The sequence below is a fragment of the Dipodomys spectabilis genome, unplaced genomic scaffold (genome assembly GCF_019054845.1).
Source record: "Dipodomys spectabilis isolate Male_0828 unplaced genomic scaffold, ASM1905484v1 ptg000045l, whole genome shotgun sequence".
In the NCBI taxonomy this organism is placed as follows: Eukaryota; Metazoa; Chordata; class Mammalia; order Rodentia; family Heteromyidae; genus Dipodomys; species Dipodomys spectabilis.
In genome coordinates, this window is record NW_024870722.1 from 106,625 (window position 1) to 133,414 (window position 26,790).

At 44.1% G+C, this 26,790-nt stretch overlaps 1 protein-coding gene across 3 annotated transcripts in view; it reads left to right on the plus strand.

Moving 5' to 3' along the window:
• The window catches only part of LOC122106996 (N-acetyllactosaminide beta-1,6-N-acetylglucosaminyl-transferase), an 88,736-nt gene that overhangs the window by 35,020 nt on the left and 26,926 nt on the right, over positions 1-26,790 (plus strand). Inside the window, exon 1 of one of the 3 annotated variants that reach the window (XM_042678545.1) lies at positions 3,113-4,182. The exons of 1 other annotated variant lie outside the window; for it this stretch is intronic. In XM_042678545.1, the coding sequence (XP_042534479.1) occupies positions 3,264-4,182 (919 nt within the window). In that variant the 5' untranslated portion in view covers positions 3,113-3,263. Of the gene's footprint in view, positions 1-3,112; positions 4,183-23,830; positions 24,934-26,790 lie in introns of those variants that run through there. One more of the 3 variants, XM_042678543.1, reaches the window with a different exon arrangement.

A 26,790-nucleotide genomic window follows, 5' to 3' on the forward strand; every position in this document is an offset into this window, starting at 1 on the left:
AGCTATAGTTTTCAATAATTCACATAGCATATGAATTATTGGGCTGAATACAGAGTTATTACAAAAGTTTCTATTTTGGCTTGTGTCTCTACTTCTTAATATAGTAACATCATTAATGTCTGTCTCCTCAGCCTGTGTGAATCTGAGCCTATGTTTACTCTTCAGCTGGAAATGGTATTATAAACAGATTCTGTTGCCCTAATTACGTTATATATCTGTACATGGAATGCTTTGTTAGGCTGCAAATATTTTAATATTCATTCTGAGTCCCAAGGCTTTGCCAAACAAGATACTAAAATTGCTTTTGGTTGTTTGGAAATAATAACCTAGTATTTAAGCCAAGGGCTGGGAAGGTGGCTCAGTGGTAGAGTGCTTGCCTCACATGCATGAGGCCCTGGATTCGATTCCTCAGCACCACATAAACAAAAAAAGCCGGAGGTGGTACTGTGGCTCAAGTGGTAGAGCGCTAGCCTTGAGCTGAAGAGCTGAGGCATAGCGCCCAGGCCCAGAGTTCAGGCCCCACAACTGACAAAAAATAAAAAATAAAAAAAGAGAATTATCTAACTGAAAAATTGCTGTATACTGCAGAGGATATAAAGAATTCTAGCCAAGTACCTGTGGCTCATGCTTATAACTCTAGCTACTTAGAAGGTAGAGATTTGGAAGGTTGTAGTTTGAAGCTTGGGAAAGTCTATGAGTCTCCATCTCCAAAATAACCAGGAAAAAATAGGACTATAGGTGTGGCTCAAGTGGTAGAACATCAGCTTAGCAATCATAAGTCCCCAAGTTCAAATCCTAGTACAACCCATTCATCAATCTTTTTCCTTTTTGTTTTTCTCTTGCCAGTCCTGAGGCTTGAACTCAAGGCCTGGGCACTGTCCCTGGGCTTCTTTTGCCCAAGGCTAGCACTCTACCACTTAAGCCACAGCACCACTTCTGGTCTTTTATGTTTAGGAGGTACTGAGGAATCGAACCCAGGGCTTCACGCATGCTAGGCAAGCACTCTACCACTAAGCCACATTCCCAGCCCTTTATTTTCTTTTTCTGTTTGGCCTAAGAATCTGGTTGGTTAGCCAGGCGGCAGTGGCTCACACCTGTAATTCTAGCTACTCAGGAGACTGAGATCTGAGGATCTCGGTTCAAAGCCAGCCAGGGCAGGAAAGTCCATGAGACTCTTATCTCCAATAAACCACTAGAAAACCGGAAGTGGCGCTGTGGCTCAAGTGGTAGAGCACACGCCTTGAGCTAAAGCGCCCAGGGACAGCGCCCAGGCCCAGAGTTCAAGCCCCAGGACCGACCAAAAAAAAAAAAAAGAATCTGGTTGGTTAGGGCAAGAGTTTACTTGTGGGAAGTGCATAGATAATTTAGTAAGGTAGAAAGAAAAATCCCAAATAGACTTGGAAAAAAAACTGTAAATAATGAAAGCTAGAAAAATGAAAAGTACTATGAACTGGAGAAGTGGCATCTGGGTGGGCTGGAGGGTAGCTTTCATTTTTGTTCCCTTGTGTGGTAGCCTGTAAGTTTCATTAGTAGCAGGGGAGAGGCATTTTAAAAGGCGGGAGAGAGCATGTTTTGAAGGACATTCTTCCTTTACTGGATGGGGCAGACATATAGTTTCCACTGTGACTTAATTCTGGGGTGAGTGGTGTTTACATAGAGTGGTGAGGGGAAATGGAAGTCAGTAATTTTGAAAGTCATTTTTAAAAGGCTGTTTTAAAATGCATGAAGCTATTTGCCATTCAAAAATAAGTCATAAGGCCTGGCTCCCGTGCCTTATTCCTGTAATCCTAGCTACTCCAGAGGCTGAGATGGGAGGATGAAAGTTTGAAACTACCCTGGGCAGGAAATTCAGACTCTTACCACCAATCAACCACCAAAAAGCCAGAAATGGAAGCATGGCTCAAGTGGTAAAGTGCCAGCTTTGAGTGAGTGGGCAAAGGGAGAGTTGCCCAGTCTGCATTCAAGTCCCAGGACTGGCACACACATGCACACGTGCACACATGTGCATGCACACACACACACACACCATACACACACGGTGAAAAAATGGAAAACTGAAGGTGAAAAACTTCTGAGTCACAGACTTTGGAATTCCTTCAATGAAATGCTGTTTGTGAACACTCATCTACTCGGTTCATAAACACTGGGTCATGTCCTGGGGCGGTGAGACTCTGCACTTTGGATCTTCTATCTGCACATCATTTGTGGTCTTGATCAAGCCTGTTGCTGTGAAGCCTCAGATGTCATCCAAACCTGCGAGTATGGCTCAAGAGTTGTTCATCTGGCCCCAACAGTTACAGCCAAACCAGAGCAGATGCTGGAATTGCGAGGTGAGGATTCCTTTCAAAGTCAAAGCACCTCTTGGACCGCCCCTACCCCCCTCCCTGAAACGTTTGCAACTTCACATCTCCTTGGAGACCAAAACTCCTCCTCCTGGAAGCTCCTCTTTTGGAAACCGATGGGGTGGGGCCAGAAAGCATGAAAGAGGGTTTCTTTTATTTTACATTTTGCCATTTGAGACTTGCAGAACAGAGGTTATGTTATGTGCCGTGGGTGGTTCTGGAACAGCCAGGAAACCAGGCTGGGGAACATAGCCCTGAGCTACCCTAAAGAAAGCAGCCGCAGGATGCCAGTCGCCTGCCCTTTCACACCGGCTTTCACAGTGCGAATTCCCTGAACGGTAATAACAAGAATGGGAGTGGGGAGAAACACAGGAAATGAAAGAAGACAGATCCGGGAAGCTAAATCTGCAGGGGGGCGGGGGGGGGGGGGCGAGAAGAGTTAGCAGAGTTTTGGCAAAATGCGAGGAGATAGATGAAAACTAGGAGCAGAGGGAGGAGGAAAAGGCTGGGCTTAAACAACCTGCTACTGGGATTTTTAGACAAAGGAGGCTGGAGAGGGGCGTGATTGGTTTCTAATATCAGCTGGAAGAGCAAGCTAGTGAGCCGGGAGGGGGTGTGTGTGATTGGTTTCTAATATCAGCTGGGACAGCGAGAGAGCAAGAGAGAGGGAGGGAGGGGAGAGAGCGGGAGGGAGGGGAGAGAGCGAGAGAGAGGGACAGGGACGGGGACTGGGAGAGGGAGAGAGAGAGAGAGAACGCAGCTAGACTATGGACAAGGAACTGAATAAAACTACAACACGTCTTTCTGGGCAGCAATCACTGGAGTATGTACCACAGTAAGAATTGGAAAGAAAGAAAAAATAAGTCTGGGAACAGATTTGCACATCTGGGTGGACTTGGCTCTCTCGTTCTTCTTTGAGGCATGCCTTTATCCGTGCGGTCCCTATTTATAGTTTCTGTCTCTGCTGTCATTGTTTTTATCGTGTTCTATGTGTTCAGCTTTGGGGGAGATCAAAGCTACCAGAGGTTAAATATCTCTGATGCTAGGATTCTGACTCAAGTTTGCACATCCTTTATCAATGGGAAAACTCCTTTCCTGTGGAGAAATAAGCTCATGATCTATGAGAAATCTTCTTGCAAGGAATACTCGACTCACAGCCACTATATCACAGCTCCTTTATCTCAAGAAGAAGTTGAATTTCCTTTGGCGTACATCATGGTCATTCATCATAATTTTGACACCTTTGCAAGACTCTTCAGATCCATCTACATGCCCCAAAATGTCTACTGCATTCACGTGGATGAAAAGGCCACAGTTGAATTCAAAGAAGCCGTGGGACAGTTAGTCAGCTGCTTCCCAAATGCGTTTCTGGCTTCCAAGATGGAACCCGTGGTCTATGGTGGGATCTCCAGGCTCCAGGCTGACCTGAACTGCTTGAAGGATCTGGTGGCCACTGAGGTCCCCTGGAAGTACCTCCTCAACACCTGTGGGCAAGATTTCCCCCTGAAGACCAACAGGGAAATCGTGCAGTATCTGAAAGGACTTAAAGGGAAGAATCTCACCCCAGGGGTGCTGCCCCCAGCCCACGCCATCGGGAGGACTAAGTTTGTCCACCGAGAGCATCTGGGTAAAGAGCTTTCCTATGTGATCCGAACGGCCACCTTGAAGCCGCCGCCTCCCCATAACCTCACCATTTACTTTGGCTCAGCTTATGTTGCTCTATCAAGAGAGTTTGCTAACTTTGTTCTCCACGACTCACGGGCTGTTGATTTGCTCCGGTGGTCCAAGGACACTTTCAGTCCGGATGAACATTTCTGGGTGACGCTCAATAGGATTCCAGGTATGTGAGATTTCATGTTTTTTTTGGGTGTCTTTTTTTTGAGGGGGGGGTATGTGCTTCCAACACCCACAGGTTCCATATCGAAGGTTCAACCAAACTCAAATGGAGAAAGTGCATCTTGTCTTACACATGTATAGACTTTCTTCTTGTCATGATTTCCTAAAAAAAATACTCTGACTACTGACAGGACCCAGACATTTTCTTAGCTCTTGTAAGTCATCTAGACATGATACGAAGTATATGAAGAGCATTTGTACAATTAATGCACATACGGTAGCATAATACATAATATTTATGTAAGGAACCAGAGCATCTGTCCCAAGGGGGACTCTGGAACTGGAACCAGTCCCCCAGGGATACTGAGGGATGTCGGACTTTGAAAAGGCTTTTAAAGAATCTACCACTTAAAAAAAAATTAGAACATGAAGATAGATGAAAACTAAAATGTGTAGTACTCACTCTCATCCTTTCTAAATGCAATATCATGTTCTCTATGTGATCACTAAAGTATTCTAACACTAACTCGACCATTAAAGTATTCTCACACTAACTAGAATACTTCGCTGTGGTATCTCTCTTTTAGTTTGCCATGTTCTGTCCTGTGTGTGTGTGTGTGTGTGTGTGTGTGTGTGTGTGTGTACACGCATGTGCGTGCACGCACTTGGCCTTTTCCATTCAAGGTTGGAGCTCTACCACTTGAGCCATGCTCCACTTTTGGTCTTTGCCTCGTTAAATTGGCTATAAAGTCTTTAGACTTTTTTTTTTTGCCCAAGTTTAATTCTAATGACAGTCTTCAGATCTCAGCCTCCTGATGAAGTGGACTGACCCCCTTGACAAAGTCATAGATGCTGACCAGTATCTTAAAAAGCTGGAGTTTATTGGATTGACTGGCTGGGGCTGACTCAACTTGGCAGTGAGCAGCCTCGAACGCAAATAGCTCAGGGTTTATAAAGGCAAAAAATACATTCTTTTAGAGCAGATGCAAGCGAGCTGGTACACAGAAGCAGAACTTAGCAGTTATTTTACAAGCGCGTAAATCACAAACATTCCTGAACCAGAACCATAAATACCCCTGTCATAATTTCTTGACCTTTAAGCAACAGGCAATTCGTGGTTTGGGGGCCAGGTGTTTCTACTTTCTAGAAACTAGTAGTTACAGTAAAAGGGGTAGCCTTCTGAGTCACCCCTGGCCTGGAGAGGCCCCATGGCGGATTGTTTTACTACTACTTACCTGAATTCCAGTAACCAGGTGTTTAACTCACTAATTTACTTCAAGCCTTTATCTTTGGAATGTCTCCTTTTAATGACGAGCCTTGAGGGATTTTTCTTTGTTTGTTTGTTTTCTACCGGGAGATCCTGCCTTTCAAGTTTGGCCCTATTCAAAAATCAATAATTTTGTTCTGTATCTAATTTCACATTTTTTATTCTTTTGGGGGTCATCACACTGAGACACTAGGATCACAGGCTTTGAGTCACCGTGGCCTGGCCACGTGCATCATCTTACAGAATCTTTGCCACATCAGATGTTTCTGTTCTCAGTCCACACTGGTGCTCTTTCTTCCTAAATTTGTCAGACTTGCTCTTCGCCCAAGATCTTTGCCTGGCTTATCCTTCTGCCCATCCTTGAAGAAGCACAAGCCTCATTCATACCTGTCATATCTCAGAACAGCAGCTCTGACCACCAGAACCGTCCCCCTACCAAGTCATGGGCCAGCTTGGGACTTGCATACCACCCTGATTTTTTTTCCCTTCAAAGAGCCTATTGCCATCTCAATAATCATATTTCCTATTTGCGTGGGTTGTTGAAAGCCAGAGTCATTTTCTGTTTTGTTATTTGCATTACGTGTTATGAATCAGCTAGAAGTGAAATGCTCAGAATACATAGTACCTGCTCAATAAATACATATTAGGAGGCTATTGAATTCTAAATGAGTGAATGAATCAATGAATGAATGAATGCCAAAGCAAGAAGCTTTCCTATGGCACCGCAGCTACCTTTCTCTAAAACCCACTGAGATAACTGTTAGGTTTATAAAAAAGAGGTTGCCGAGTAAGAACAGCGCCACGCACATGGTATTCAGGTAAGGGGTAGGTTTATTCATCGTTCTGGCTGGCACCAGGCCACGCTGGCCCTCCACGCAGCTGGGAAAGGACTGGGAAAGAGGTGGGAAAGAGCTACATAAGAGGGCATCTGGGAAAGAGCTGGGAAAGAGAGAGCTGGGAAAAGACAGCATCTGGGCCTGGGCTAGGCCTTATCTAGGGTATGGGCGGAGAAAGGTGTGGCCACGTCAAATTCAGATGTGACCTCAGTGGATGCAGATGTGACCTCTTCCAGGTTGTCAGTTGCCTAGGTAATGCAGGTACTGGGCAGAGACTTTGCTGCGAGGAGGGTGGAGTCTGCTAGCCATCCAGGAGCGGACCTTACAATAACTATTTGGACTCAAGCATGTATCTTAGCTGCATATTGTTTTTAGTAGAAACTTATTTTATTTGAGACAAATAATAAGATTCTAGACCTCCTTTCTTTCCCATCAAATTACTGATTTACCAGATGGGTTATTTTTTTTAATATATAAGATACGATAGGTAAGATTTCTTTGGAAGTAAACAGTAAGGTTTGGACTCAATAAAAAAATACAAAATGATCTCTAATGAACTAGACAGCATTATAAAAGCAAGAGAAAAGCAACCATTGTTCTGGTTGTTGGGGGGCCGCCAAGTTGGAAATGCTGGGAAGTGCTCCGGGCTGCAGGGCTGGGCTTGCTGGGCGTTAAACATGCCCACGTTCTCTGGAAAATACCAAGTTATGGTTGTGAATCCATGAGGACTTGCCTAGCACATTCTCTGTGTCCTAGCTCCCTTCCTCCCCTCCCCTTGGCCTCAGTCTTTTTACCTTTGACCTGCCGTTCCCTTTGTGATTATGTAATTGGGGGAACATTAGATACTTAGATACTTAGAAGCTGATTTCCATATTTAAATATTGCATTCCTTTCTAGTTCCACTATTCCCTTAAAATCGATTAAAGTTTGGTTCTGGCCATAAATGGCCTCAAGTACTATACTGAGGTGAAGGCATTTTGTAACTCAGTAAATGGGTGGCTTGTGGCTTTAACAGGAAGGAAGGAAGGAAGGAAGGAAAGAATCTAAGTTTGTGGAGGCTAAGGTAAGAGGGATCACAGTATGGGACCAATCTGGGCAACATACCTAGACCCCATTTTTTTTCTGTTGGTTATGCAAAATAATAATGACAATAAAAAATTACTATTTTAACTTTTTGTGTGTGTTGGTCCTGGGGCTTAAACTCAAGGCCTGGGTGTGGTCCCTAAGTATTTATGCTCCAGGCTGGTACTACCACTTCGAATCATAGCTCTATTTCCAGCTTTTTGGTGGATAATTGGAGAGAAGAGTTTCATGGACTTTTTCCTGCCTGGGCTAGCCTTGAACTGCGATCCTCAGATCTCAGCCTTCTGAATAGCTAGGGTTACAGATGTGAGCCAGTGGCATCTGGCTTCCCATTTCAAAATATATATATTTATAGGTTTGGGGGCAGGTAGGGTCTGAGAGAGGGAGGGGCCAGCTATCTGGCAGGAACTATAGGGCAGGTAGGAGCTCACATGTGGGTGGAGCTGAGGACCTGAGGTGGGAATAATGTCTTTTAAGTCATGGAAGCTCACAGAACCTCAAATGTTCCCCAGTATGGAAAAAAGGGTTCAGCAGAGGGTTCAGGATGAGGATGGTGGACTTTTGAGTGTCAGAGGTTTTGACTGCCTGCAAGAGTCACCTGACAAAAGGGGAGGGGCTCCTTCAGCTTCCCAGTTGCTATGGAAACCACAGGTCCTTGAGATCCACCTGTGAAGACATTTCAATGGGTCTAAAATTGAGAGAAGGCAAGGTAGTTTTTAGCAAGGATTATTTAAGAGTCACTGAATAAAGGGAGGGGGGGGGCAATGGAGAACAGAAACATTTCCTGCCCCTAACGCAGGAAATGGGAATGCAGACTCCAAAGGGGGTTCCTAGGCTTTCTGAGCTTGGAGAAAACACAAGGTCAGGTTGCCTAGCAACTTCTAATCTGTAGACAATGGTTTGGGGTGGATAAAACGGGTGAGGCCTTACCCCAAACCCTGGTAACCTTCAGGACTTCCTGTTGCCAGAGTTGCCTCTGTCTTTCTGTCAGAGGCCCCTACTGGGAACCTAGCAGCTTCTTAACACATAAAAGGAGAAGGTTCATGAAAACATCCCCCTTGTGGTCTCCTATGTGTGTCATTTAATATCTAAAAGAAAGGGGAGCCTTGCTTTGGTGTTCTAGTTTTTACTTCCTGATTCTAATGTTGTAGTTTGGCTCTTGTAATGTTTATTAATTAATTTCCATTAATCCTGTCTCCTCATGTATGTCTCCTGCCTCAAGATCAGCTGGAGGGAAGAGGGAGAAAGGAGAGGCTAAGGGAGGTGAAGAGAATGGAAGAATACCAATCAATGTGTCTATCTATGTAGGTATCTCTCTATAAATCAGCTGTCTCTGACTCTCATCTATTTCCTGACTCTCATCTATTTCCTATCAGCTATCTATCTATATCTGTCCTAGCTATCCATCTGTGAATAAATGAAGACAGCTTAGTGAAAAGTACTAAATAATATTTGAAAAAGGGTGAAGAGCTAAGGTAATCCAGGGAGTGAACTTGTTCAAAGAATACGATGGGCTGGGAAGGTGGTTCAGTGGTAGAGCGCTTGCCTTGCATGCTTGAGGCCCTGGGTTCCATTCCACAGCACCACATAAGCAAAAACGAAAAAATCCGGAAGTGGTGTTGTGAGTCAAGTGGTAGAGCGCTAGCCTTGAGCTGAAGAGCTGAGGGACAGCCCCCAGGCCCAGAATTCAGGCCCCACGACCGGACCCCCCCCCAAAAAAAAATACTATGCATCTGTGGAATGATCACAACCCCTCTGGACTACTAGTGAATGCAAAGGACTAAAACCAAACAAAACAATAAGCCCTAATGGGCCCATGTAAAAAGACATGCCTCTACTTTGCATGCCTCTTTCATTCTAGAAGACCCCTAAAAGCCTTGCTTGTTAGCCTCAGGAATCCACGGTGAGAAAAGTGGCTTTGGTGGTGGCATCCCATATTCCCTTTCAGGAATGGGTGGGGTGTCTCCGAGAGAGGAAGGAAACCTGGCCAGTCTGACTCTGCCGGTGTATTTCTGGATAGCATGACATCTCTGGAGGTTTTGCCTCCTTCCCATCTTGGATTGCTTTGTAGAGAAAGGAGATCTGGCTGGTAGGTGGGTCCTCCCCAAATTTCCAGTCAATGCCCTCTCTCCACCTTCAAAGGCAAGGTCAAATCTAACCACTCATTCCAGCTATTCCAGTGATAGATACTGGAGTGTCTTTTGTGATTGAAGATTTGGGGCCCTTGGCCTTGAATCGCATTACCTCTTTTGTTTTCAGTGTTGTGTTTTTGTTTTGTTTTGTTTTTTGTTGGTCCTGGGGCTTGAACTCTAGACTTGTGTGCTGTCTCTGGGTTTGAACTCTGGACTTGTGTGCTATCTCTGTCCTCTATAGCTCAAGTTGAGCTCTCTACCACTTGAGCCACAGCATCACTTCCTGTTTTCTGGGAGTTAATTGGCGATAAGAGTCTCATGTACTTTCCTGCACAGGCTGGCTTTTAACCTCGATCCTCAGATCTCAGCCTCCTGAGTTGCTAGAATTACAGGCGTGAGCCACTGGTGCCCAGCTAGTGTTGTGCTTTTAAGGGGGGAACTCTTCTGTAAATACAGAATCAACATCAAAGTGAGTGCAAAAAAAAAAACAAAACCCTGTCCAGGCATATCAAGAGTCCTAAAATATTTCCAAGAGTAAGACAACCAAGATGAGTGGTACCCTAGAATTACATGGTGTCAGTAAACAAAGTGGAAGTCAATTAAAATTGGAGATAAACTGGGCACTGGTGACTCACACCTCCTAACTACTCAGGAGGCTGAGATCTGAGGATCTATGAAGCCAGCCTAGGCAGAAAAATCTGTGAGACCCTTATCTCCAATTAATCAGCAAAAAGCGAAAAGTGGATGTGTGACTCAAGTGATAGAGCACCAGCCTTCAGTGGAAGAAGCTAAGGTAAAGCACAAGGCCTTGAGTTCAAGTCCCAATACACACGCGCGCGCACACGCACACACGCACGCACGCACACACACACGCACACCCCCCAAACATTTAAACCTGGAGATAATGTAAAGAAAAGCTACTCCTAGAGGTAGCAAGAGTCACAAAGCCTCACTTTACTTTTCCTTTCTTTCCCTTTTCTCGATTTCCTCCCACTCCACCCCCTCTCCCTTCTATACTCTCCCCTGCTCTCCATTCCTGTTTTCTTTTCTCCCTCTTCCCTTGGGAAGCCTCAGTCTCACTCCCCTCTTCAGGGAAGCCAGGCAGCACGCCCATCATTCTGTTTCTTGTGATCAGGACCTTGGCCCTGTAGAGAGCCCAGCCTGTGATAGCAGTAGCTCACCTGGCTTGTGCGCTCCTTTATATTCAACTTCTACATACCACCTCTTAAGAAAGACCTATTTTCTCTAGCTCTTCTTGTTCTTCTTCTAGTACTTTCTTTTGCCTACTAAGACAGAACTGAGGCCATGGAGTTTTGTGTGTGTGCTTTGACTTTGGTTTCCTTTGGTTTCCGTCTTCCCTTACTGTGTTAGGTTTCTTCATTTGAACCTTTGCTCTGACCTTTCTCACGATCCTTTTCTTTCATAAGAATGTTTTAGTTCACTCTTTTTTTTTTTTGGATGTTTTGAACATGTTTTAATGGATAAAAGAATAAGGCCAAATTTTAGGGATTAAATTTTGACAATGGGAATTTTTATCAACTGAGCTCTTACATCTTTTTTTTTCTAGAGATTAATAATAATAGTTATCATCACTCTCAACTAACTTGGCATTTGCGTTTACTATCATTTACTCTTTTTTTCTACCATATATATATATACTTTTTTGTATATATATGTGTGTGTATATATATATCTATATATAGATATATATATACACTTTCCCCCCCCAAACTCTCTGGTGGCTCACGCCTGTAATCCTAGCTACTCAGGAGGCCGAGATCTGAGGATTGTCATTCTTTTTTTTTTTTTTTTTAGTGAAAGCAAATATTTAATGGGCCAGAGGTTAAGCCTATATCCCAGTAAATAACTAGAGAAACTTTATAGTAGCAATGATGCTTTGGAATAACATAGTTTATCATAAAATAAGCTCAACAACATATTGCAAAGTTAAAACAATAATTAAAATGGATAGTTAAGAAGCTAGAGGAGTTTATATGTGCATTGCTCTGGTAATCTAACCTGGTTTTAAGACTGTAATGCCCTTAGAAAAACAGATTTTTGATCCTGAGAGATCACCTTCAGAAACAAAATATATTCACTGAGAAAGCACTAGGTGCCAAACCAAATCAGATATATCAAGCTTTTAATACTAAATGGTTTGGAAGTATGGATTGGGGGAGGGGGCAGGTTGACGATTAAGACTAAGTAGTCAAATACAGAAATTTGTGAGACTCAGTCTCAGCAAATGGGCTGGGTGCAAGGGGGAAGCATAGTAGCAAGGCACAGTTGCATAAAACAAAGGAAAGTACAAGTAGAGAACCACAGCCCAGGCTATCCCTGGGAATAAAGTGACACACTTCATAGAAAATAACCAACAAGAAAGGCACTAGGGGTATGCCTCACATGGTACAGCGCCTAAGCACACAACCCCAAATTTAGTTGAGGATTGTCATTCTAAGTCTGGGTGGACAAATCCTAAAGACTCTTATCTCTGACCTCCAAAAAGCTGGAAGTGGAGCTTTGGCTCAAGTAGTAGAGAACCAACCTTGAGCAAAAAAGCAAAGGGATAGCACCCAGGCCCTGAGTACAAGCCCCAGTACTGACACAAAAATAAATGCAAACAAACAAGTAGCTCTCACAGTATTGGCACATGAACAGACCAAAATGGTCAATGGAACACAGAAGAAAGTCTTGAAAAAGACCCACCCCACAGGGCTGGGAAGGTGACTCAGTGGTAGAGTGCTTGTCTTGTATGCATGAGGCCCTGGGTTCGATTCCTCAGTACCATATAAGCAGAAAAAGCTGTAAGTGGCACTGTGGCTCAAGTGGTAGAGCTCTAGCCTTGAGCTGAAGAGCTGAGGGACAGCACCCAGGCCCAGAGTTCAGGCCACACAACCGGACCAAAAAGAAAGAAAAAGAAAAAGACACCATAATTAAGTGAAATTTTATTTAAAATTACTTAATAATAGTATGGCATTCCAAATCAGAGGGGGAAGAGATGGTATTGATTATTGCTTTTTCCCAAGTGGGGTAGACTTTTACCTCTAATGAACTAGCAAAAAGCTGGAAGTAGTGGTGTGGCTCAAGTGAGGTATGGCTCAAGGAGCAAAGAACCAGCCTTGAATAAAAACCACTCCAGAGCTTTAGGCCCTGAGGTTAAGCCCTCTAACCCCAGTACTAGGAAGGAAAAAAAAAAAGTGATGTTTTTTGTTTTGTCTTCTAAAAGCTGTCTGTTTTTTCTTCATTGGTCATAGGGCTTGAACTCTGGGCCTGGGCGCTGTCCCTCAGGTCTTCTGCTCAAGGCGAGAGCTCTATCACTTGAGCCACAGTGCCACTTCTTACCAGAAGTGGTTTATTGGAGATAAGAGTCTTGTGGACTTTCCTGCGCCAGCTGGCTTTGAACCACAATCCTCAGGTCTCAGCCTTCTGAATAGCTAGGATTATAGGCAGGAGCCACCGTAGCCCAGCTTGTTTGTTTTTTTATTGTTGTTGTTTATTGTAGGTTGTTAGGCTTGAAGTCAGAGCCTCATTTTATCCTTTAGCTATTTATGCTCAAGACTAGAGCTCTACCACTTTGAGCCACAGTACCACTTCCAGTTTTCAGGAGCTTAAGAGTCTTAAGGCCTTTCCTGCCCAGGCTGCCTTTGAATTGCAATCCTCAGATCTCAACCTAGCTAGGATTACAACCATGAGCCCCCAGCGCCCAGCAGGTTCCCAGTTCTTGCAATGAGTGTTCCATATCAGTTGAGTTTCAGAACCACAGTTCTAAAGTGAAATTTTAAATGAGGGAAACTTGGCTTTATAAAGGTAAACACCCTCCTGGGCTCTTTCCTCCGTTTGCTCCGGCTCTTGTTCTCTCAGTGAAGTCCTTGACATTGAAGCACCTTGTGGTTAGAGCACTGATGGATCAGAACCCAGCATTGTGCTCCCGGACCCTCATCTCCTTGCTCTTTGAATGTACCTGCTGCTTTTCCGACCACTGGCCTCCTCCCCATGTCTGTAGACATCGCCACTCTTCATGGTGGGCAACTTCTCCCCGCCAGGTTCACAAATCTAATCAGCACATCTGTACACCTGCTTGGGCTGGGATTGAGTGATTAATCCTGTTCCTATCAGTCCTGTCCTTAACCCACTGGCCAAACAGGTTGTTCTTAAACCCATCTAACTGGTCTCTCTTGCCCAACTCTCCTTCAAAACATTCTGACACTTTTTGTTGTTGTTTGTTTGTTTGTTTATTGTACCCGTACTGGGCATGAACTAAGGTCCTGAACGCTCTCCCTGAGCTTTATGGCTCAAGGCTAGTGTTCTACCACTTGAGCCACACTTTTTCAGTAGTTAATTGGAGATAAGAGTTTCATCGGCTTTTCTGCCAGGGCTAGCTTTGAACCTCAATCCTCAGACCTCTTTCTCCCAAGTAGCTAGGCTTACAGGCTTGAGCCACTAGTGTCCAGCTTCATAGGGTTCTTTTTACCTAGCAAGCATATCCTCGTAACAGCAGTTTGTACTGGTATACCTTTCAGGTCTAGAACAGTGAAAGCTAAACACAAAAATCCCTGCCTTCATAGACTTTGTGTGCGAAAGAAGACAAAATAAGAAGTCAACAAAATAAATAAGTAAAAAATAAGTAATTTCATGGGATTCTCCCAAGGATAAGTATATTTTGAGCCAAAGAGAGCTAGAGAAAGGCCATAATTTCAATCATAGTATACAAATTTGGAAGTTGTGAGACACAGATCAAATGGCTGAATGGATGTCCTGCTCTGTAAAAATTAATTTCTCACCTTACTACATCTTTAAAAAAATTATGTTTTTTTATTTATTTTGGGGCTTGAACTCTGGGCCTTGAACTCTCATTTGGTTTTTTTCCACTTAAGGCTGGCATTCTACATTTGAGTCACACTTCCACTTCAAGCCCTAGGGCTTGAATTCTGGATGTGGGCACTGTCCCTGAGCTTTTTTGCTTAGGACTGGCACTCTACCACTTGAGCCACAGCTCCACTTTGAGCTTTTCTGGTGGTTAATTAGAGATAAGTCTCATAGACTTTCCTGTGTGGACTGACTTCCAACTGCGATCCTCAGCATTCTTCCTAAGTCACAGATAGTGTGCAGGGAGGGGATTTTATTTTTATTTATTTATTTACTTACTTATTGCCAGTCCTGGGGCTTGAACTCAGGGCCTGAGCACTGCCCCTGAGCTTCTTTTGCTCAACCGTTTCTGGCTTTTTGTCCTTATGTGATACTGAAGAATCAAACCCAGGGCTTCATCCACCTGCCCAGCCAGGAAGGAGATTTTAGATACTGTTCTTAACACTTACAATAACTATTAGCTCATTAGATTCTACCTTTATTATTATTTAGGTTGTGAATAAAACCCTCTAATACGCACTGGGGAGCATCTATGGAATTGGTCTGATTTCAGTGCATTCGTTTGGGTTTCTTGTGAAGCTATCCCATGAATGTTAATCATTCCACCCCCATGCCTCAGTGATTCAAGGCAATGTGAGGAAGGATCACGTAGAGTTTTCTGTGCAATATCCTGCGTGATGGTTCACATGCTTTTCCCTACCCTACCAGAGCTTGGGTATTCTTTTCCCTTTCACACTGATCCATTAGTGAACAGTGGGTAATCAGTTATACCTTTAAGTAATGATGCTCCGTCCGGGAGTGGGTGAGACTGGTGGTATCGAAGGAGAGCAATTCTTCCTGGTTTGCCTGAGACTTACTAAGTTTTAGCACTGAAAAATTCTGTGTTTTATGAAATCAGTCTTGGGCAAACAGAGGTGTTGGTCATCCTATGCATCTCCTGCTCTCTTCTTGTTCACTTTTCTGTTGCTAAGGCATGTAATCAGAGCCCAAATATAATAGAATAATATATAATATAATATATAAAATAGAATAGAATAAAACTGATCGATAAACTGAAAAGTTACTGGTAACTAGTTGCTTAATTTATAGGATACATACTACTCATTTACATAAGATACAATTATAGTTATCGGCCATGAAGGCCCAAACAAAGTGGTCCAGGACTGCCCCTACTCAAATATCTGTAACTGTTTCCCCACAGTGTCTTTTGTTATTGTTTGTTTGTTTTGTTTTGTTTGTGCTTGTGCCAGTCTTTGGGCTTGAACTCAGGTCCTGAACGCTGTCCTAGAACCATTTTGCTCAAGGCTAGTGTTATACCACGTGAGCAACCGTTCTAGGTCAGGCTTTTTGCTGGTTAGTTGGAGATAAGATTCTGAAAGTCTTTCCTGCCTGAGCTGGCTTTGAAATGAGATTCTAAGAATACAGCCCCCGAGTTGCTAGGATTACAGGTGGGAGCCACCTGGGCCTGGTTCTCTACTGTTTTTGAGGTGAAGAGTATAGCGTTTGAGGAAGGCATCTAAAAGGATGAATGGGTGAATAAAAAATTTGTGTCTTAAACCACCTTAACCAGAGGGAGAATCAAATACAGACTTTCCCACCCAAAGGCACAAACACAGATCAGGTCTTGCAGGCAAAGGTGTTCCAACTTGAATTTCTAGGAAAAGCAGAACCAAGAACTCTGCCCTAGAAAACTGTTTAAAGCAAAGCAAATGACCATCTGTATCATTTTCTGGGGGAAGAAAGTGTTTGAAGACTGAAAGTGAGTCAAGAATGTAGTAGTGCTATTAAAGTTAGTGGTTAGAGGAAACCACTGCCTGGTACTATTGTTTAAATTTTTGGTTAATTTTTTATTAGCATAAATCAGTTGAACAAGTTGGGTTTCATTGTGACCTTTGACATGTGAACAATGTAGACAGATCAACCTCATGCCCTCTATAACTCTCCTTTATCCCTTTCTTAAAATAACCTCAAAACGTTTCATTGTTCTATTTTCATAATGCAAACCAATTGTTTCCACCATACTCATCCTCATTCAGCCTTCATTAGCTCTACCCTCTCCCACTGCTACTCCCCTCTACCCCCAACAGCCTATCTACTGTCCTATAACACTATGTTTTTGGTGTATCAAGGGTGTGCTACAGTATTTCAGATGTGCACATATTATATTTTGCTCAGAATAGCCCTATTGCTTCCCCCCGCCCCTCTATTGGTCAACTGCTTTCATTGAGGTTCCTGATGCCATCTTCATACATGATTGTATTACATATCATAGTTTTTTCCCTCTTCCCTTCCCCCTGTCCTCCTACGTAGTCTCATAGTTACAATCTACCTGTTTCTATTTTAGTATGACTTTGTTTTCATTTATTTGAAAATGTCCAGAAGCGAAAGAGGATGAGATCTTCGAGATATACAGGTCTCTGTCAACAGTCATTGTGAAATACTCTCTCTGTGTCTGTGAGAACAGCAAGCTCCATGCTAGACAGTCATAGAGTGTAGGCTTAGCATGGGCAAAGGTTTGGATTTGGTTCCCAGCACCACCAAAAACAACTCTGGTGCTGTGAGCCATTGGCAGGAAGTTGAGCTGAGAATGTTTGCGCATGTGATTGACTTTGCAATCAGTTGCAATGGAACTGTCTTGCCAAAGATAAAATTTGAGGTTGTGGTTTCTTGTCTTTTTTTTTTTTTCTGCTTTTGCTTGAACCATTAGAGTTAAGAGCTAAGCAGGTACCCCCAAAAGAGGAAAGCCAGTGGAACTGCAAGGGACGTAGGAGAGCACAGTGTGACTCAGAAAGAATGAAGCAAGTGAGGGTCTAGAGAGGAAGAACTGCAGAATTAGACAATACCGAAGGCTTCTCAGACACATTCACTTTTCACTCCATGGGTGGACTTTCCTCTAGTCCTTTCCTAAAATTGGGAAGCTAAGATATGGAGAAAGGAAAACACTTTCTCAGGGAGTCACAGTAAAATAGATTTAAATTTTGATCTTGACCACCATGCTGTGTATTTGTCTGCATCATCCTGCTCTGGGCAGGCAGCTGCATACAGTTTGGAGAAATGTAGATGAGGCTGAAATTGGGAATGAGGGAAGTTCCCTCCTGCTGGGCTGGAAGTAGAGGGGCCGGAGAGACAAAGGGTCAGGAAACTGGTCTTGAGGGTCTCAGGTGTCAGCATGCCTCCTCAGCACAGTTGTTTTGCGTCATCAAACCCACCTAGGAAGGTGGGTGGAACGCATAGGTCCTATAAGAGCCAGGTTTGGCTGCTGGAGGAAGAGAGATGTCTTAAGTTTTGTCAGGTACTTGTTATGTGCATGACATTGTCCAGAGCTTATTTTGTGTGCTTGCTTAGTTCTGTCTTCTAGTAAATTTATAAACGTATAATGTTCTTAATAACTTCACTTTATAGAAGCCGAATGCAAACGAAGGTACAGAGGATCCCTGCAGCCTGTTATAAAGGCTGACATAAAACCATCTGACAAGCCACGTGCCTGTGGCTCACACCTCCTACCTACTCAGAAGGCTGAGATCTCAGGATCGCAGTTCAAAGCCATCCCCGTCAGGAAAGTCAGTGAGATTCTTATCTCCAGTAAACCACCAGAAAACCAGAAGTGGCACTAGGGCTTAAGTGGTAGAGTAAGCGGAAGAGCTCAGGGACAGCACCCAGGTGCCCAGTTCAAGCCCCATGACCGACAAAAAAAAAATATAATAATGAAAATAAAAATCTGACATGTGTAGCATTGGCCAACAGAAGTTTTGTCCATTTCTGGACAACCAGAGGTGCATAGGCACCCAGGTACTCACAGTAAGGAAGCCTTCTTTGTGGATTACACTTGATCGGTTTTGAACAAGAGTGGTTAAATAATAATAGGAAAATTTTAGCAATCAATTTCCTAGCTGAATGCCTGTGGCCCATGCCTGTAATCTTAGCTATTCAAGAGGCTGAGGATCTGGGTTCAAAACCAGCCTGATTGGAAAGTCTGTGAGAAGCTGTCTTTTCTCCAATTATTTGCAAAAAACAAAAAGCTGGAAGTAGAGATGTGACTCAAGTGGTAGAGAACCATCCTTGAGGAGAAAAGCTAAGGAACAGTGTCCAGGCCCTGAATTTAAGCCCTAATGCTGTACAAGAGGGGAGGGGGCGGGGAACAGAGGGACAGAGAAATGTCCAGCACAAAAGTTAAAATTTCCATGCAAGAGAAGTTTCTGTCATCACGTTATAATCAGTTGTGCCATCTGTTGGTTTCTTGCCTTTAATTTTGAGAAAAGTTTGCCTTTCCAAAAGCAAGTAATGGCTAAAAAGCAAAGTTAAAGGAATATACTTAATTGGAAGTGGTAAAGTGAAATTTTTGAGCTTTGTTGAAAGGCAGTTTGTCCTCACCAGAAGTTATGCTAAAATTAAGGCTGTGACCTCTACTGCATCCTGAACATGCGCATTTTTCCATCAATGGCGGTCTCCTTGGGACCAGCCACATAGTCCCTGATACCAAGGCCTCCTTTATATGTAGGTGTTTTCATACTGTTCCGTTCATCTTCTCCGGTCTGCAGGATAGTTTTTGTTATTTGGTGGTTTTTGAATTACTTGTCCAAGCTCTTTAAAAATCCATCACTTTGGGCTGGAAGGTGGCTCAGTGGTAGAGTGCTTGCCTTGCATGCTTGAGGCCCTGGATTCCATTCCTCAAGCAGAAAAAGCCAGAAGTGGCGCTGTGGCCCGAGAGGTAGAGCACTAGCCTTGAGCTAAGAGCTGAGAGACAGTGCCAGAGTTCAGGCCCCACTACTGACAAAAAAAAAAGAAAAAAATCCATCATATTCCCTGTAACCCAGAGAGTACATATAAGAGGGTTTCATGTGGGTTATGAATATCCAACATTATCATTTCCCATCACTTGACACTTCCTCATGGAGAAAATGCAGAAATTCTGTAGATTACAACAACTCTGAACTTGCAATATTTAGGCTTGGATTAAAATATAATTAATATCTAGGGTAGAGATCAGCAAATTGTAAACTATGGGCTAAATCTGACCTGTTTATATGCTGCTCTGGGAACTAAGAATAGTTTTACATGTCCAAAATTGAAAACAACATCAAAAGAATGATGTCATGATATGAAGAGTTAAATTAAACTTAGACTTCAATGTCCATTAAAAAAAAAAAGGTTTTATTAAAGAATGAATTGTGATTTAAATGGTAGAGCCCCAGCCAGGAGCAAGAAAAGCTGAGCAACAGCAAGAGGCCCTGAGTTCAAGCCCCAGTACAAGCACAAAAATAAGTTAATAAATCAATTAAATAAAAGCTGGGCATTGGTGGCACATGCCTGTCATCCTAGCTACTGTAAAAAAAGAAGAAGAAAAAAGGAAAAAAGAGCCGGAGCCAGTGGCTCACGCCTATAATCCTAACTACTCAGGAGCTGAGATCTGAGAATCGCGGTTCAAATCCAGCCAGGGCAGGAAGGTCGTGAGACTCTTATCTCCAATTAACCACCAGAACACCAGAAGTAGAACTGTGGCTCAGGTGGTAGAGTGCTCACCTTGAGCTGAAGAGCTGAGGGACAATGCCCAAGCCCACAGTTCAAGCCCCATGACCAACCCAAAAAAGAAAAGAAAAAAAAACTGTCAGTGGAGGTGGTCATCCTAGCTACTCTAAAAAAAAGCTGGAAGTAGACGTATGGCTCAAGTGGTAAGAGTGCGTGCTGTGAGTGAAAAGCTAAGGCAGAGTGCCTAGACCCTGAGTTCAAACATCAGTAGTACTGGCAACGCACACACACATGTTAAAACATTGCCCGAGTGTGCGGCCTTGCTTGCCTACTTTGGGGAACTGATGGTTCAGGTTCTTATTCCCCGTGGTTTGCACTCTCCTCCCTATCCATAACACCTTGGACAGGTGTGAGCGGCACCTGACCGTTCACTATCCTTATTTTTCTACTATCTCCATCTCCCTTCTCCCACATTCCCTTACCTGTTCCCACTCCCCACCCCATATATAGGAGAGTAAATCCTGCCACCAATGCACCCCTCTCTATTCCGGTTGCTGGAAGAGTTTTGTTTCCCTTCTGTGTCTCCTTTGTGATGGATGAGCTTGAGGTTACCAGTCAGAGCCCCCTGAAGCCCTCCACACAGAAGAGCCTCATGGAAGGGGCTTGCTGGAGCTGAGTGGTCCCAAGCATTGCCTTAGATAGCCAGGTGCCCTTGGCTCATGCCTGTAATCCTAGCTACTCTGGAGACTGAGAGCTGAGGATTCAAATGTGAAGTTAGCCCAGCTAACTTCCTTAAAAAATAAAACAAAATAAAATAATAATTTTTTTTTTTAATCTAAGGGACAGCACCCAGGCCCTAAGTTCAAGCCCTATTACCACTCACAAATGCGCGCATACACACATTCACTTACACAAAAGATTCAGGGTTGCCTTTACATAACTTTTGACTGCTGGATGAAGGCAGTGTTGGTTTCTTTTTTAACTGACATATAATATTTGCGGCCTGGCTGCAACCTTGAATCTTTGCCTTTGTCAACCTAGCTGGGATGTAGGCAAAAGCTCCTGTAGCATTACTAAGAACTAAGTGATTATAGGGGGAAACGATCCTACAGGCTCAAAAGGCCCCCCCAGAGAGCACAGGGCTTTTGTTTTACTGTTTGGTCTAGGCAGATTAAAGTTATCCTGGGGCAGAGAGGCTGGATAATGAATATCCACTTGTTTTCAATAGGTTAAGCCAACCTGAATGAACAGAGCAGAAATAATGTCATGGTTGGAAGTTAATAGTGTAGCTCTCCCAACTTGCTGGGGAAAATGCCTGTTCGGTTACTATAGAGACTAGGCCAAACAAACCTACCACTGCTTGAGACAGCCCGTAAAACATAACATTCTAATCTTGGTCTGTGCATCTAAACAGTTGTAACTCAGCTAGGACACATACTCTATAGGCATTCATTTATATTATTTTTTATATTCTCTTGGAACTGTAAATCATGTTTCAGTCTTTCCATGTGCAGTCTGCTTTCAAACTCAAGTTGAAAGATTTCTTGCACTTGGTTTGCCTTGGCAGCTACTTTTATTGTAGGATCTGGGGCAAAGAGAAGGGAAAAAACAAAAACAAAAATAACTGGCAACTCAACAAAGGAGGAGGCTACAATGCTTGATAAGAAATGTACTCATTATCTTGCCCATGTAATTGTAACCCCTCTGTACAGTATTTTCACAATAAAAAATAAATAAAAATTAAAAAAAATAACTGACAACTCAATTTTTCTAGCCTTTGGCCTCTTCCCTGGCTTTCCCTATCCTGTTAGCCAGTCTTGACACAGATATTACTATATAGGAATTTGATTGCAAGATGCCACATTTGGACAGATAGAATCAGGAGTCCTTTTTGGAAAGCCGGTGACTACAGGCAGACTTATGTCCCCTAAAACTTTGCAGCCTCCAATGCACTTAATACTGTTAGGAAACTGAGCCATGAAGGTAGTAAAAAAAAAAAAAAAAGAAAGAAAAGAAAAGAGCAGAAAAACCATCTCAACAAACCAGATCAACTCTAATGGAGTGTTGAAGAAGGACTTCATGGTGACCTGAGGAAAAGTCAGGAGATGGTGGCATGGCACCGTATGGCAGCTGAGTTGGTGGGGGTCTAAATAGGGTCATGGTCAGGGGGCAGGGTCACAGGGAACTCAAAGAGTCTTCCAGGTTCATGGTGCAGGTCTGGCAAGTGTGGGAACCTATTATTCAATCAGGAATTTATGCCTATCTCCTGGGGGTGAGGGTGGGAAGTGGATTTCTCCTCTAGCAGTTTTCAGAAAGTCCCCATCATCCATCAAGATAATGGCACAAGTTAGACCCAGTATCCGCATTTCAATACGGTTTGCAGAAAATACTTCACAATGAACGCTTCAATTGCTCTCTTTATACATCTGGGTTTCTAATGTGGTTACAGTTCTTTTTCTGAGCCAGATTGCAGTGGCTGGGTGAGGAGGAATGATAGGGAAGGAAAAGTATGGGGTATTTTAGTTTTGTTGATTTGAAGTCCTTCTCCCTTCCCTCCCTCCCCTTAATCCAGGACTGGGGTTTGAACTCTGCATTAACGCTCCTGCTTAGCTTTTTCCATTTGAGGCTGGTGTGCTACCACTTAAGCCACAGTTCCACTTCCAGAATTTTGTTAGTTGATTGGAGATAAGAAGGACTTTTCAGTCTGTCTTTGAAGAGCTCGGCCTCCTGAGTAGCTTAGCCCACCATGGATCTTGTAGCAGGATCCAGCTGCTTTTCCCTCAGAAGTGTCCTCACTACCCCCACTCTTTCCAGACTCCCTGGAATCAATCCTTAATCCCCAGTGTACTCTACTTCTCTGTGGGCTCATTTGCAGCAGGTGAACTAGGAGAAAACCCTGCGCAATGCGACCAGACTTGCTCTTCCTGGCTCCTCTGAATTACTCTGACTGGTACTTCCAGGAATTTTGCAGCAGCCTGAAGCATTTGTTCTTGCTTCAGAGTCCAGGAAGTGGGAGGGGAGGGTGGGTGGGAAGGAGATGGGAGAATCCTTTGAGTTTTTTTATAGAGACCTCAAATCTGATGACATCCCATTGTTAAAAGGGACCCAGTGGCTAGCCACTCACATATGGTAGATAATACGGAGGCATCAGCTCAAGTCATCTGAAGCTCTCTGTGAAATGAGAACCAACTTGTTGTGCTGTCTGGGAACAGGGGACTATCACATTTCTTCCCTGCTTGTAGAGGTGTGTTTACTTCATTAGGTACCACCTGCAGTGACCTTTTTATTGTGAGACGTCACCTTATTCCACACCCCCACCGGTGTGATTCTTAAGTTCCATCGTCTGCACAGCTGCACTCTGCCAAGTCACACACTGGCATCTGCTTGACTCCACCCAGCAAACCTCACCATCAAATATTTACTTAGATGGGTCGCAGGGTTATTTTTTCCTTATCTATATCCATATGCATGCGAAGGCGGCGCTAAGACTGATAGGAAAAGAAGTAGCAGAGAAACTATAATAACCCTGAAGGAGATGTCTTAAAACGATGAGCTGTTAGCAGGTTGTGGGGCCTGGCCAGGAAAACTAGAACCACTCATTCTGGAAGATTTGGATGGAGGGGGAGAGGCGTGGGAAGAGAAAGGAGTTCAGCTGGGACTCGATTGGCTGGAAGGAGAGAAGGTGGGTGGGGAATGATGTAAGAGAAACTGTCCTTCCCATCACTCGCGTTCTGGAACTGTCATTTGCTAAAGAGTCACACTTGCCTGTCCTATGCTAATGAGAGACTTCCCCGGGGGCGGGGCGGGGCGGGGCGGGGACGAGCCCGAGCCCGGGCAGCCAAGGTTCGGCCCCGCGGGGCTTGCAGACACCCTCAGTGCCAGCCTCGCCTCTGCAGCTGAGCCCCAGGAAGAACTTCCGGACCAGACCCTGGCCCGGGGACGCTGGGAGGATTAAAGGGGTTTGGGGTGGGGTGAGGGGTGCAGGTGGCAGGGGAGGAAAGCCAGCCCGCTCTGGAGCAGCTTCTGCATTCAGGAGAGGCGAGAGACAAAGTCCTGTTCAGCATCCTCAGCCTTGTGTTCGACCCCCAAGACGGCGATCGTTTAATTCTCTGCCTGGGAGGACTTGTAACTGTCAGCACCCCGCATCCCACCCCCTTCTCGCTGGGAATTGGAAAAAAAAATGAACTTTTGCCTGAATTACTTTTTTGCTTTCACGGTGCTCTGTGTGGTTCTTTTTGTGATCGTTTATCATAGCCAGTTGAGCCCGCCAAAAAGTTCCCAGAGACTGAACAGCTCCAGTGACAGATCTCTCCGAACGGAGGTCTGTGATTACGCGCTCAGCAAAAAGCTCACCTTCTTGTGGGGGAAGACCTGGGCTTCACCTCTGGGAAGCGTCTCCTGCCAGGACTATCGGATCCAGGGCCACTACCTCTCTAGCCCTCTGTCCCAGGAAGAGGCTGCCTTCCCACTGGCCTATGTCATGGTCATCCACAAAGACTTTGATACTTTCGAGAGACTCTTCAGGGCCATCTACATGCCCCAAAATGTCTACTGCGTTCATGTGGACGAGAAAGCCCCGCAGAAGTTTAAAAACTCCGTGGGACAGTTACTCAGCTGCTTCCCAAACGCATTTCTGGCTTCCAGGATGGAATCCGTGGTCTATGGTGGGATCTCCAGGCTCCAGGCTGACCTGAACTGCATGAAGGATCTGGTGACCTCCGAGGTCCCCTGGAAGTACCTCCTCAACACCTGTGGGCAAGATTTCCCCCTGAAGACCAACAGGGAAATCGTGCAACATTTGAAAGGATTTCTAGGGAAGAATCTCACCCCAGGGGTGCTGCCCCCAGCCCACGCCACTGGAAGGACTAAGTTTGTCCACCAAGAGCATAAAGGCAGAGGTGGCTATTTCATGAAAAGGACAGATACCCTGAAAACACCACCACCACATCAGCTGACCATCTACTTTGGCACTGCCTATGTGGCCCTCACTAGAGAGTTTGTCAACTTTGTTTTCAGTGACAGAAGGGCTATTGATCTATTGCAGTGGTCCAAAGATACCTATAGTCCTGATGAGCATTTTTGGGTGACTCTAAATAGGATTCCAGGTAGGAACCGATTTCCATTCTCATTTCTTGTTATTGATAGATTGAATTTCTTAACGGAAGAACAGATGCACTTAAATTCTGTGCAAAAATGTAAATGCTTAGAAAATGATAATATGGGTTGACAGGTGATTCATGTGTTTTTCTAAATCTGTGAGGCTCAGTGATCTAAAATTCCTGCAGTAACTGGCATTTTTACCTTTGACTGTGTAAGAACATAGTTGTGACTGCTTTGTGTGTGTGTGTGTCTGTCTGTCTGTTTTTGTGTCTGTGTGTCTGGGTGTGTTTGTCGGTCATGGGGCTTGAAGTCGGGGCCCTGGCACTGAGGTTTTTTTGGGGGGGGTTGGGGTTTTTTTTGCTCAAGGCTAGTGAAATACACTTCTTCTGGCTTTTGGGGGGTTAATTGGCGATTAAAGTCTGTGAGACTTTCCTGCCTGGGCTGGCTTAGCACTACAATCCTCAGATCTCAGCCTCCTAAGTAGCTCTTCTTACTTGACAGGTGTGAACCACCCTACCCTGCTTCACTCCTATTCATATTGCTTGATAAGCACAGCTGTAATGCGGGGACACTGAGTTAAATAATCATCCCGTGGCATGGCAGTCATTCCACAGAGGTCATGGAGCTATTATGGGTGGGAGTTGTTTTATAATCTTGGCAACTTCTCTAGATGTTCCCAAGTTACTACTCTGGCTAAGATGCCTTTGCTCCCAGAGCTGTACACGTGCTCAGGTTTCAATTCATCTCTGTTCAACAAATCTAGCCTGGTGTTTCATTGCCTCAAGGAGTTACACTGAATGGAAACAGATTTCAGCTGGAGTCAATCCAAAGAGAACTTTCAATGTTCAGGTCATAGATTTCCATTGGAAAGTTTCATATTTTCATATACTGTGAAATACATTTTTTCCTTTTTTTTTTTTTTTTAAACTTTGGGTCTTGTGCTTTGCTGGGCAGGTGATGTACCACTGAGCCATGCCTCCAGTATACACTGTGAAGTCTTTCTCTTTATTTATGGTGTTTTGGAAATGGATCCAAGGTATGCTAGGCAGCTAAAAACAGAAAGTAGCCACAGACTGATTCAGAACTGGGCTTCCCTTCAAACCTCTGTTTCCCATAGGTGATTTGTGACCTGCAGTGCCTCTTTTTTTAGGATGTCCCAATACATTGGTTTCCACTATTGCACCAGTAGGTTGTCAGCCCTGTGTGGTATTGTACCTGCCATTCTTGAAATAACATCTAGCTCTTACATACCGTAGCATTAGTGTTGACTGTTGAAAGGGCTGCTTGACTCTGCCTTCATATCTGAAAGTGTACTTAAAGCAGTAGGACTATTTAGGTCCCTGATAACACAACATTCCTGAGAGCTAAACTTTAGTGGTCATCAGAGAAATCCATTTAGGGGTCAGGCAAGGTGTCTGGAGATAGATACTTAGGTCAGCCCTTGAGTTTATTTTTAGAGATGCTAAGTTATTAGGTCACAAGGATTCCTAGGAGAGGGAATGGACCAACCAGCATTTATCACAGTGTGGTATTTACCCTGTTATTTACAAATACCTATTTTAAACACTTGCAAGTATTTTTCTGCTCAAGGAATCTGTGTTTTCTTTTTGGCAGAGACTTGGCAGATGCACTATACTTCCTCATAATCTTGGCGATTATTATGTGCAGATGAAGGAAATAAGACTTAGATTGAAGTGGGGTGCTCCTGGTCACAACTTGCTTAAAACCAAACTGGGAGCCTAATTGCTGGTGGCTCACACCTGTAATCTGAGATCTGAGGGTGATGGTTCAATGCCAGCCTAGACAGTAAAGTCCACAAGACTCATCTCCAATTAGCCACCAGAAAACAGAAGTAGAGCTGT